Genomic DNA, 13,878 nt, shown 5'->3' on the forward strand with positions numbered 1-13,878 from the left:
CCATTCCAGTCTAGTCCCAGGCTCCCACATCACTTACAGCTTTGTTTTCATAGAGTACGAGCCCATAGTTGTGTGGCACGAGGCTAAAGCGATTCCTCCACTTCTTGCTGTCTTCCAAGTACTGAAAGAGGTTCCCAGAGAAGATGACTCGTTCGTCCAATGGCACCTGTGGGAGGGAGCACAGAACAGGTTGGGAATCAGGGTTGCAGCAGGCCTCAGTGGGTGAATGGTAGGTCTGACACAAAGGCACTCATGGGTACCCAGGATCTGGCCCTTTTCCTCACTGGTTACACTACGGTGCTAACAAAGAGTTCTGAGTTACAAGTTCAATCAAGACACAGGCTACTTGCAATAAAAAAATCTATTTCACATCCATAAACTGAAAGAAACTTGTACTAGTAGTCATACCTGGGTTCTAATTCTAGCTCTGACACTGATTTGCTGTGTGACCTTTGGCAAGTCATGTCTCCTCTTTGGGCTCAGAGAGGGGTTGGACTGGATGGTCCCTAAGTTCTGTTCTAGCACTAACATTCTATGTTCAAAGATCTCTTCTAACTTTAAAATTTTCTTGTTGTCCAATTCCACATTACCAGGGCTACAAGAAGAAGGGTCCTGAGAATTGCTAACACCGAAGTTCTTCTCTGATGCTTTCATTTGATCAAGATCTGTTCACTAGACTTCCCTTGAACTCTTCTTTATATTCAGAACTCCAATCAATACAGTGACTAATCTTGATGTCAGAGGTCTGACAGTGACACATACCTCTCACCTCTAGGCAAACAGATGCAAATCATAGGTATGAAATGAGGTACACATTTTCCAACTCAGTTGATTTTTTTAAAATTAAATTTCATTTTCAAACAAAGATCTGCCTTCTCTCTCTTTCATCTCTCTCTCTCTTTCTCTCTCTCTCCCATACACACATCAACTGAGAAAACAAGAAAAATAGAACTCTTGTTACAAACACATATAATAAAGCAAAATAAATTGGTCACGTCCAAAAAAAAAAGTCTCTGTGTACTCTGGGTCCGCCATCTTTCTATCAAGAGGTAGGTAGCATATTTTATCATGAAGCCTCTGGAATTGTAGTTGGTCATCGTATTGATCAGAGTTCCTAATTCTTTCAAAGTTATTTGTCTCTACAATATTGTCGTTACTGCATAAACTGTTCTCTTGGTTCTGCCTTGCATCAGTTCACCCCAGGTTTCTCTGAAATGGTTCCTTTCATTATTTCTTACAGTATTCCATCACATTAGTATACTAAAACTTGTACAGCCATTTCCGAACTGGTGGGTATCCCCTAGATTTCCAATTCTTTTTGGCTAATGTACTGACTTAATTTCCATGATTCTACTTATTCATTATGAGAGGCTTCTATTTTGGGAATGCAAGGGTGATGTAAAAAAGGAAAAGAACATCAATAAAACATTGGGGGGGGGGGAAGAACTTTGTTTAATGGCTGGAAGTGGAGAGGGAATAACATCTTACTCCTTAGAATCATTAAGTCCAAAGAATTGCCCATTATGATATAGCCTTCAAATCCCTGATGAGACCACTAAACTATGAACAGAAAGTAGAAATGGACCATTCATTCATGCCACAAATTTTTTTAAAGCAGCTCTGATGTACATCTTACTTAGTTCTGGGAGTACAACGATACAAATGAAACAGTCCCTTCTCTCAAGGAACTCATATTCTGATGGAGGGGTAGTATGACATATACTACAATACAAGGTAGAATGTGATGAAAGCAAAAGAGAGATCTAAATAAAAGTTTTCTAGGAAAATATAAGGATGGGAAGGACACTTTTAGCTAGGAAAAGGTTAAAATCAACATCAGGGGAAAGCTCCAAGAAGGTGGTGACAACTGAGGTGAGTCTGGAAGGAAAAAAAGATTCTGAAAAGTGGTCAAGGGGAGGGTGTGAATTTCACTCATCAGCCTGTCACTCATTGACCATTTACTGAGTGCCTTCTATGTTCCAGGCACTTTGCTAAGCAGCACTGGGGACACAAAGAGAGATAAAAGGCAGCCCCTGCCCTGAAAGAACTGGAAATTTAACTATTTTTTTGTCAAATCACAAACCAAACCCAAACATCTCACAAAGCAACCTAGTTGAAGGCTAGCTGGAGCTAGACCCAAACAAATATTCTGAGACTACTGAACTGGAATATCAAAATATTTTTCAAAAGTGAACCAATGCTTCATTTATTTGGTGCTTCTGCAAAGACTAGGACATAGACCTATGCCATTGTTCACCCCCTAAGACTTTCTCCGCAAGAGTACAATCTGAACGTGATTTGATGCTCCTGTTCAGCACCATACATCACTTCCTCCTGCTCTTCAAGGGGGAAGCTCAGATAAATTTTTCTTTTTTCAAATGAAAACCCATTGTACATAAACAATAGGGCCTCTTAAGCTGCTTCCTACCCAGGGATTAAAAATATTTACCAAAAAAAAAAAAAGTGGGGGGGGGGAAGGGGGAGGCAGCCACTCAGAATTGCGCCTTTGCAAAGTCACAAAGCACTGGAAGCTTAAAGGGTCTATATTTAGAATCTAAAACAGACGCTAAATTTGGCAAACACATCTCTCCCCCATTTCTAGTAAGGCACAGAAGGATCTATTTTCTTCATCTCTCAGCTTGGCCTCTTCTGGGGCGTGTCCACCCTCCATAACTGAGGTCCTTTCCTTGGTTCAGATCCACCCATCCCCCTCTCCTTCCTTCCCCTCTTCAGAACTTGGTCAGGCAAACTTCTCAGAAGGCCCATGAGTGCTCTCTCAATCATGACAATATATTTACAAGGGCTGACTTTCCCAGAAAGATCTAGGTTCAGGCTTCCTCTCCCTGGTTCTACCTCCCCAGACCTTATGCAGTTTACAATAGGTGTGTGTTGGGAGGTTTGTTGCTTTTGGTATTATTTATAGTCATCAAACAACTGAGTGACAACTCTCCTAGTAACTCAAAAGGAAAAGAAAATTGAATTTCTAGGCAGAGATTATTTTAGAAGAAGCAAACATCTTTGTCATAAAAGCTACACAGAATCATAGACTGCTGAAGTGAGAGGAAATCAGAAAGATCATTTCCCCTCCACACAAATATAAAGCTATGAAGGAGGACAGAACTCAAACTCTGAAAAAGAGAAAGCAAAATGGACCAAGTTAAAGGATGGAAGTGAAGAAAGTCTTCTGGGTGTCAGTATGATGGAGTTAAAAAGAACATGGGACTGGAAATCAAGAGACTTGGGTTCCACTTCCAGATACTTAAAGTATTACCTTAATGTAAGGATTGATCTAAATGATCTTGAGGATCCAGTTCAAGTCTAGAACTCTCTGATGCTACAGTAAAGAAGAATCACTAAGACAGAAGATTCTGAAAAGAAGGAGAAAGATAGGAATGAAAACTAGTTAAGAGCCCCTGCTGGCTTCAGAAGCCAAAGAAGAAGACAGGAAAGAGAATAAGAATCTTGTTGAATAAATCCTTCCATTGTAGGACGCAGGCATCTCTCCTGGGGATTCCCAAGGAATGGAGTCGTTTGCCCTTGACTTCTCCCCTAACCTCTCTCAACTGTCCAGTGGGAAAAGAGACTGAGTCATAGACTCAAAGAATCATGGAATAAGAATTTCATAGGAGGGCAACAGGACCTTCGAACACAAGTAAGTCCATGTTATAGATGAGGAAACAAGGACTAGAAGGATATAGTGATTAAAAGTAATAAATATCATTAGTGGCAGAGTTAGGGTCAGAATTCATATGCCAACTCTAGGATGCTCACCATCACACCACCACACAATCCTATCTCATTCTAGCTTTGGATCTAATGGAGTTCTCAATGGCCTCTTTATCAGTCCTGCAGCATTCCATTATGAGTCACTCTTCTTACAGCCTAGAATGCATTCCCCTAATTCAGTACTTTAAGGCCCAGATCATGTTCTTCCTTCAAGGAAGCCTTTCTGGTTAGAGATAATCTTTTCCTTTTCCTAACTCCTATATTATTTCCACACCATGCATTTCACTGTGAAATCTTTATCAGATTTCATCACATATTTAGATGTTCAGTGCATAAATACCTTCCTTCTTGTAAGCTACCTGAAGTAGGGACCGTATCTTAGATTTTTTTTTTCTGCACATCTCACAGAGCCCCTCACAAGATAGAGTAGGTACGCAGTAGCAGACTCTCAATACATATTTGATTAAATCCCTTCAAGGATTCTGGAATCTCCCAAAGTCCCAGAGAAAAATCACTTCTGTCGTAGTCCTTAGGCTCCTCTATCCTCTGGTTTTTACAACTCCATGCAAAGAGATATGGAAAAACACAGGCTAAGAAAATGCATCACCATCACTTCCAGGATTCACCCTAGAAGCCTCAGGAAACTGATGTATCATTAAGGGGACAAAATTATCCTTTTTTTAAAAATTAAATTATTTTATTTGTTTTCAGTGTTCTACAATCACTTCCATACATCTTAGATTTTTTTCCCCTCCCTTTCCCTCCTTCCCCAGTCCCTCCCTGAGACAGTGTACAATCTTATGTAAGTTCTACACATACATTCCTATTAAATACATTTTCACCTTAGTCACGTTGCATAGAAGAATTAAAATGAATGGGAGAAACCATAAAACAAAATATAATACAAAAGAAAATGGTCTGCTTCATTCTGCAATCCAATTCCATAGTTCTTTCTCTGGATGTGGAAGGTGTTTTGCCTCAAGAAACCATTGGGAATTTTTTAAGTCCTTGCATTGCAATGAGGTACTAAGTCTACCAGAAAAATTCCTCACACACTGTGGTTGTTGCTGTGTACAAAGTTCCCCTGGTTCTGCTCCTTTCACTCAGCATCAGATCATATAAGTCTTTCCAGGCCTCTCTGAAGTCTTCTTGTTCATCATTTCTTATGGCACAATAGTATTCCATTACATTCATATACCACAACTTGTTCAGCCATTTCCCAATTGATGGGCATCCCCTTGATTTCCAGTTCTTGGCCACCACAAAGAGAGCTGCTATAAGTATTTTTGTACATGTGGGACCCTTTCCCATTTCTACGATCTCTTTGGGATACAGTCCCAGAAGCAACATAGCTGGGTCAAAGGGTACACACATTTTTGGAGCCCTTTGGGCACAGTTCCAAATTGCTCTCCAGAATGGTTGGAGAGCTCACAGCTCCACCAACACTGAATTAGTGTTCTTACTCTCCCACATCTTCTCCAACATTTATCATCTTCCTGTTTGGGAAAAAATTATTCTTGAACCCTTCATGAACCAAAAAAAAAAAAAAAGAAAGAAAGACTGTTTTGCTAAGGTTTCAAGAAAAAGACTTGTCCCCTTGGATCTAAGGGAAATAGAACAAAGACCTCCATCCAACTATCTGTAAGAAACACATATTTGTCTCCGACTCCCCGTATACCATCCTCTGATAAATCTCAGAACTGGGTAGAGAGAAAGTGGATATGGCAATGGGAAAAGGGCTGAGGGTTGCGATAAGAGCCTGCTGGCAGTCCTCATTTCTCCAATTAGGGAGGCACAGGCTTTGGATTCTGAGGCTCTTGGGTTCACATCATGTCTTTGATGCTTATCATCTGTTAATATGTTAGGCAAGGCACTTAATCTTCCTGGGTCTCAGTTTCCTCATTTGTGAAATGAGGGAGCTGACCAACTGGAGGTCCCTTCTAGCTTTAGATTTTCAATCTTATACATAGGCAGTAGGGAGAGATTAGGTTGGAGAGTTATTTAGGGGCCAAGTACTATATAAAAGCCAAATAAATAATGGTCTAGTGCTATGCCTGGATCACTCCTTGCTCTAATCAATACATTCTGCCTTACAGCAAAGTCAGTTGTGTTTTCTTTCCTCCAACAATAAGTCCCTGTCTTGTCTGCCATTGTATCCTCAGTACTTATACAGTACTTTGGACATATCAATCAATTAATAAAAATTTAAATACAAAGGTACAAAATAAATTCCAAGTAAATGCTTTTGGGGGAGTATGGTGGAGGTGGGGAGTGAGGGTAGAGATACCATGGCACTTGTCACTTGGACAGAGTTTTGAAGCAAAGGAAAGATCCTAAGAGTCAGAAGTAGGGAGAAGGGCATTCAAGACACGAGATACTAGTGGTGCTGGCCACATGGCCAGTAATGTGTTGGAAGAATGAATGAATGAAAATTCTTTCTGCGTTTGATTATCAAGGGAAAATGCGGAGCTGTGGAAAGTCTTGGACAGTTCTGATTCCTCCTGCCTCACCCCTTCTACTCTCTACCTCAGTTTCATCTTCTGTAAAACAATAGAAGGAAGATCTCCAAGTGTATATATATATATATTTAACATATTATTTATATAAATATAATAAATATAACTATAATATAATGTAAAATATACTACATAATATGTTAGTATAACAATTTTGTGTGTGTATATATATTTGTATATGAATTTATATATTTATACATACACTACACACACACACACACACACACACACACACACACACACATACACATACATACAAAAGATGATTAACAGTCTGTGTTGGTTGAGCTTTGAATTGGCACAGCTATTCTGGAAAACAATTGGAAATTATGCAAATAAAAATGACTAAAATTTTCAAAAATAAAAATAAATGATGGTCACCATGCTATAGTACACAGGGCCCTATGCTCAGTCTTCATCATTTTTAGGTCTCATCACTATGTCCTCTGGGCCTGCAATATGACCTGGATTTAGAAGGCTACAGTCCTCTCTTGTTAATTTAACAATAATCTATCCTGCCTTTCCCTCTCCCTCCCATTTCACAGGGTCAGAGAATCAGAGATTTAGAGCCAGAAGGGACCTTAAAGGTCATCCAATCTATTCTCTTCATTTTACAAAGGCTCAGAGAGGTTAAATGTCTTACCCAACATCATACGTGTGGCAGAGTCTGGATTAGAATTTGAGTCTTTCGATTTCAAATTCAGGATTCACTCCTTCCTACTGCACCACACCACACCTGCTTTGTTTGTTCACTTGGTTTATGTCCGCTTGTCCTTCATTTTTTTAAGAGGTAACGTCTTGACTTGCACATAAACTGGATTTGAGTGAGGCAGAGTGGAGAAAAGTCACTAGCCTCATGATCTCTTCCCCAGTCATCAAAGTCCAGTGGCAGGACAAAAGTCAAGATGACTAGTGATGGCCTGGGATGGAGAGGATGACCTTGGAGTCTTTGGTGTCTAACCAAATTCTAAATGTTCTGTAGTGCTTGCTGTAGCCATCTTCATGGCCTTGAAACAAACTGTTCTCATCCGCCCGTTCCTTCAGCGGGTCTTCTAAACTTGTACGAGAACTTGTCTTCTCCAGGAAAATGTAAGTTTTCTTGAGAAAGGGGGTTGGTTCTTTCTTTGTATCTGTATCTCTCTACCGTGTGTGCCATCACAGTGCCTGGCACATAGGTACTTATTAATTGCTCACTGAGTGATTGGACAAATGAATATTTATATACCACTATGTGCTAGGCACTATACTAAGTGCTTTACAACCATTATCTCAATTTGTCATAACCAGTTTGAACTCCCTCTGGAGGCACCATGAGCCAAGGCTCCTACTAAAGGGATCACGGCCCCAGTGACACATCTAGGTACCATCAGATCATAGATGTAAAGCTGGAAAAGACCTTATAGGTGATCAGGTGTAACTCATTCATTTTCTAGATGAAGAAATAAAGGAAATGAGAGAAGTTAAGTGATTTGCCCAATCCCACAGTTAAATGAAAGACAAGAAGTAGCAAAAAGGAAAAGAAAACTGGTTAGATTGGAAGCTCTTGACCTGTGTGCTCATAAGGCCAAGCACTGGACTCAGCAGAGAATGAAGCCTCCAGCATCATCAGCTGTCACATACTACCTGAGCCCTGTCTACATCTCTAGCCTCATCTCCCATACCACCTGTTCACAAATCATGGGTGCACCTGGAAATCCTAAAGAACGAGAGTTCTTTGTGTCAGGATGGGCCATGGCTACCAAAAAGTAATCTGGCACCAGGCTGCAGGAACAGAAGTCCAACAAACAAAACAAAAGAGGGAATGGTCCCACTATATTCTCAACTGGTTGAGATACAACTAAAATATCATATTCAGGTCTAAACATCCCATTTTAATAGGGAAGATGATAAAGTGAAGGACAGCATACAAGGAAGGGGATCAGGATGGTAAAGAATTTTTGAAGTCAAGGACCTGGGATAAGGGGGTTACCCCAGAGAAAGGAAGATTTAATGTGGGAAGTGACATGACAGCCATCTTCCACTACCTGAGAAGCTGTCATACAGGAGATGTATTAGAATTGGTCTGTGTCCTGTCCTACTCCAAAAGGTAGGACGAGGACCAGTGTATAGAAGTTATAGAGAGACAGACTTCAGCTCAACATAAGGAAGAACTTTCTATGAATTAAGGCTTTTGAACAATGGAAAGCGTTGCCATTTTTTTTAAGCATTAAGTTCACTGGAATTGTCCAAGTAGAAGCTGGATGAGCATTTGTCAGGAAGGACTCTGGGAATGGGTTGAAAGTTGGACTTGACCTCTGAGGTCTCTTCCAGCTCTGAGATGCTATGCCTATGAATGACCACAAAGGGTAGCTTTGGAATTCCCAAGTTTTCCATTAGCTAGACACAAGGAAGTAGAAGCTGGGTTGGATTCAATGCTAGAGCTCTCCACACTGTAATCTGCTTCAATCATTTGATCTGTAAAATGGAGATAATGATAGCTTTCCCTTCTTTCACTCTCTTACTGATAAGGTGATAAGATAAATGAGAGTGATGCATTCGGAACTTCTCAGGAAAATGTGCTGCACAAGCACTTGACAAGATTAGTCACCCTCATGACTGCCATTTTCTTCCGCATCCCTCTGGGGAAGGAGTGTGCACACAGTGAAGCACACAGGCAGAGGCAGGAGAACAGGAGCTACCATATCTTATGCTTGACAGCAATGGGTTCCTCTTTTCTTCTCCCAGGAGGTTCAAAATGCAGGTCAAAGTGCTCTCCAAAAGCCAACAACTGTGATTTCTAGTTTTGGCTCCAGGTCTATATTTTCATTGTCCTTTTCTGCCATTGGTATACTTCCTACAGATCTTACTGATGCAAAATGGCAGAATCCCCAAGTTGCAAGGGACCTCAGAGGGCATCTGATCCAATCTGTACTGGAACAAGAATTCTCTTTATGACAACACCAAATGGATATCTAGACTCTGCCTGAAGACCTCCTCTATGGAGAATTCCACTTGAGGTAACTCAATAATATCCATCTCTTGGACAATTGAAATGGTTGGATCTTTCCCCCATGAAATGGAGCCTAAAGACCCACTTTTCTGCAACTTCTACCCAACTGGGTCCTAGTATTGATATGTATGGAAAGCAGAAACTAAGTATGATTTCTCTTCTATAAGACAGTTTTTTAATGACTACGCTGTAGTTTTCTCTCTCCAAGCAAATATCAACAGTTTCCTCAAATGATCATTTTTTGGCATGACCTTTAATTCCCTTCACCATCCTGGTTCTTTTCCTTTGGACAGGTTCCAGTTTAGTCTTCCTAAATTGTGGCTCCCAGAGCTCCACACAATATTCCAGATGCTGTCTGACCAAAACAAAATACAGCTGGAACTATCGTGTCCCTTTTCCAGAACACTATGTCTCCCACCATAGCCTAAGAAAGTTCTGCCTTTTTGGCTGTCTTGTTATAAAGAGGGAGAGATTTTACAAAAGTTTAGTAGCACAGGTTTTCCTTATGTCATTAGATTCTGTGAGCCACCTCTATCTGATAATAACTCCCTTTACTCTGCCATTCTCTTGTCCCAAAACATCACACGACTATCCTCTGCACATAAGATCAAGTCCAAACTCCTGAACCCAACTTACATTCTACGTTCTTAGCCCTCAACAATCTGAGCCCCAATTTTCTCCTCAGACCGCTTCTCCCCATCATTCCTTTACAAAAACCCTCTGCTCTCACAGCCTGATCTCTTTCCCCATTTATATTCCAAATAATCTCCTTCCCATTTCTCACCCCTACCCTGGAAGTGGCTTCTTGGTAACTCTTTGACAGTCAGAATCGTTCTCCTCCTTCAAACCCAGTTCTTCATTGATCACCTAAGTGGTGATCTACCCTTCCTCAATATTGCCATAACATTCATTGTACTACACTTCTGTTTACAGCCCAGCCTGTATTGCTGGTTAAATGCATCTTATTGCCCTCCTTCCCCAAAAAAGCTTAGCAGAGAGATGAATAAATATTCAGGAAATATTTGCTAATTGGTATGTCATTCTCTTAATGATAACAAACCAAAGCTAGGACCATAAGCGCAGAAAGGTGGGAAACATACTTTTTAAAAAGACAGCAGGTTCCAATGAAAAGGATACTGGAAAGGTACACAGCTTTTTACTAGCATAGACCCCCAGGGACCAGCATGGCTTGCATGTTTCAAATTTTCCAGCTTCCTCCTGGTTCCAGTAAACTCAGAATGGGTCAAAGAGAGGAGACAGGATGGAAGAGGAGGAACAAGGACTGAGACCTGACTCTCTAGCCCTTGAATAGTGAGGAGTAAACAACCCCTCCAAATTCCTAATATTTTTGGCCTCAATGTGCCTCCCTGGTTTTTCTCCTCATTTCTAGGCTGTCTAGTCTGAGCACATCAGATTTTCCAGAGGGATGGCAAAGGGACACACACAGTTTACAACCTGGCAGGCCAAAGGATCAGCTGTATCTGGTGGTGGAGTCAGAGTCCTGCCCCCACAAATCTTTAAGCCTATTTCTTCAAGGCCCAAGTTAAGTCTCCCATCTTCCACGAATCCTTTCCTGAGCTCTCTAGTCTTTTGACAAGTATTTATGAAGCACTCACTGGGTGCTAGGAATGCAAATATAAAAATAAAAGCATCCCTGTCCACAAGGAGCTTGTATTCTACTGAAGGAGACAACAGGTGCTCAGAAAGCAAAGGAGATGCAAAGTTGACACCAAGTGATGTCAGTGGGGAAGGATATTAGAAACTACATAGTCTCTCCAGCTCCCGATCTTGTGGAGCTGTTAAGTCTGTACCTCTCACAGACAGAAAGATGACTAGCAAAATTAGCCAGTCCATGCTGTCTCCCCTAACAAACCATAAGCTTCCTTCAGGGTGGGACTTATGTCTAGTTCTCCATGGTGCCTAGCATGGAGGCCTTGCTTGTAGTAAGGACTAGATTAATGTTCATTTTATGAACTACCGAATAGGTAGGTATTCAATTAAGGTTTGTGGAATGGTCCAGCTGATTCCCCGACACCAAGTCCTGGGTATCTGGCTTCTTTGGTATACCGTTTGGAGCTGTGAGACTCCAAAAATGGAACCACAAAGCAACACTCCATCACAACTGGTTTTGCAAGATGCAAGGAAGCAAGAAAGGGTAGTGGACTATAGGTGCCAAATGAGGCACATGCTTTGAGACATAGCCAACACATTCCTTTGTTTTGTCTGTACTTATTTGTCCCTGTGGAGTGTAGGGAGAGTTTATTTACAGTGATGTAAATAAAAAGAGGGGGGAACTTTAACAGGACATTTAAAAAAAAAATTAAACCTCCAAGCAGTATTTTAAAAACCAAGACTGAAAGAAGTAAGATCTCCTTGGAGGGGTCCGGTAGGAAGTTAAAAGTACAAGATGCCAGAGTCTACAGTACTGATGCCCAAGCTGTGGATGGTAATAGGGGACATACAGTGTACCCTCTTACCTTTCGCCAGAGCAGCTGGGCCTGGGGCCCCCCAGGGCCCTCAATCTCATAGCGCATGCTGTTGAAGAGAGCGACTCCATACTGGTCTTCATAGAACTGGAAGAAATCTTTCAGGATCTTCCCAGTTTTCTCTATAGGGAAAAATAATAAATAAGAGGAATTGTATTTAGTTGTTGGCTTGGAGAAACAGTGTTTTGGAGTGGACTAAAATAAGATGGGTTCATCCACTGAAATGGGTGGATTTCTGAAGTGTTTCTCAGGTCTGAGCACTGTCAGGGACTTTGGTTAGCCTCAGTTTCCTCATCTGTAAAATGAACTGGAGAAGGAAATGGCAAACCACTCCAGCGTCTTTCCCAAGAAAACCCTAAATGGGGTCATAAAGAGTCATACATGACTAAAATAAGTAAACAACAACAACAAAAATTAAATAAAATGCAAGGAAGACACCAAAACAGAAAGTTGGGGTTTGGGGAGCTGGGGGGACAGGAAAGACATGGAGACAGAAGATAGAATATTGTGACTGAAGACCAGAGAGCGCAATTTGGCTGGAATGTAGTATGTGGGAAGGGCAATAATGTATAATCAGTCCAGAAAGTTAGGTCGGGGCCAGGTCACGGAGGACTTTAAAAGTCAGAATGTAAATTTCATCCTAAAGGCAATAGGGAACTAATGAAATTTACTGAGTAGGGTGGTGGCGTGGTTAGATGTGCATTTACAAGAAAATAACTTTGGCAGCTACGTGGAAGATGAGCTGTCTCTCCATCTGGCAATCCTGCCTTAGCAGGCCTGAAGGACGACCCCTCTTGTACCACAGATAGAGGAGGGCTTTGACCAGCCAAGCGGACATAGTCCAATCTAAACAACCTCATGTGGGTCTCCAAGGGGGTACTTCTTTCACAGAAGGAAACTCAGTCACGATTAGTCACAGTTCTAAGAAAAGAAAGGCGAGGTTTATGGAATTGCTGAGGAAGGGAGGAAAGGGAGGTGAGTGTGAAAAGAGGGAGGAATTATTCCAAATCCCAGAAGTATGAAAAGCTAATCATTAGCTAGAGAAAGACTGCAAAGACAGAGTAGCAACAGAGCTCTGAATCAAGGCATTTCCATTCTTAAGAAAAGTGAAGCCAGGGGCTAGCCATTTTCCTAAAACTTACAAAACCTTCAAGAGATTCCTTAACACAGCTCCCTGACTTCATGAAGATTAGGTGTTCTTTAGCTTGGGCTAGTGAGCTCTGCCTAGACAAGACTACAGACTAGAGAGTACCATAGTAAATCATATTCTAAATGATGGAGCTTGACAATAGGGGCTTGAGGAGCTTGAAGAAGGAAGGCTCACTGTAGGGTGGAGTAATCAGCGAGAACCTCCTGGAGGAGCTGGGCCTTGAAGGAGGAAGGGAACTCCAGGAGGGAGGAACTGTGTAAGTGAAGGTCTGGCGACAGGAACAAATATGTCATGTGTAGGAATATGGTCATTTTCTTAGTGAAAAGAGAATTCTCACTGGAAACTGCCTGATAGCTCAACATCGTGGGGATTTTCCTTAGAGAGGGCATCCATTTTGGAGTCATCTAATAAAGTGGACCAACATGACCCCTTTATTCCCCATTTCTCTTATGCACAAGTTTTTGTTTGGGCTGATTTGAAATATTTATCTGATTATTAACTTCTTCCCCCAATCACTCTTCTGTCAGGGGCTAGCGAGATAAGAGCACAGGATGTTACCCTATATTGAGCACAAAAGTTGCCAAGTCATCAGCATACGAGCCAACCAACCACCAAGGAGTGCCAAGTGGCCAGTGCCAAAAGCAAAGCTCAGCACTGGTCAGTCCTGGCCAAGGCCAGGTGGCCAGATGGCCAGCAGTGAGATGACAGAAGCACAGTTAGCATTCTTTGTGAGAACACATATACTCACAGGCAGCTTCTGCACTGGGGCAGAAACAGCTGCCCTTAAGAAACTGGAAAATCTAGGGAAAAGACAACATTCTTCTCCCAGACTGGATGCCAACACAGGGCAAACAGCTGAGATCCATAGAAGCAGCCACAGAAGACCCCCAATGTCCTGATCTCTAATCAAATTTCTCTCTGAATTCTGCATAGGTAGCCAATGCCTACATATCTGCTCAAGATCCTTTCCTTCCATGGAGTTTTCCTAAACTTAACCTACCTGAGCCTCTG

General features: G+C 41.5%; 1 protein-coding gene across 1 annotated transcript in view; it reads right to left on the reverse strand.

Moving 5' to 3' along the window:
* NIBAN2 (niban apoptosis regulator 2) overlaps positions 1-13,878 on the reverse strand; it is a 104,351-nt gene that overhangs the window by 33,540 nt on the left and 56,933 nt on the right. Inside the window, exons 2-3 of the mRNA XM_072632494.1 lie at positions 11,709-11,839; positions 38-166 (exon numbers count right to left, since the gene is read on the reverse strand). Of these exons, the coding sequence (XP_072488595.1) occupies positions 38-166; positions 11,709-11,839 (260 nt within the window). The remainder of the gene's footprint in view (positions 1-37; positions 167-11,708; positions 11,840-13,878) is intronic.

This window comes from Notamacropus eugenii, chromosome 1 (genome assembly GCF_028372415.1).
Source record: "Notamacropus eugenii isolate mMacEug1 chromosome 1, mMacEug1.pri_v2, whole genome shotgun sequence".
NCBI classification, from domain to species: Eukaryota; Metazoa; Chordata; class Mammalia; order Diprotodontia; family Macropodidae; genus Notamacropus; species Notamacropus eugenii.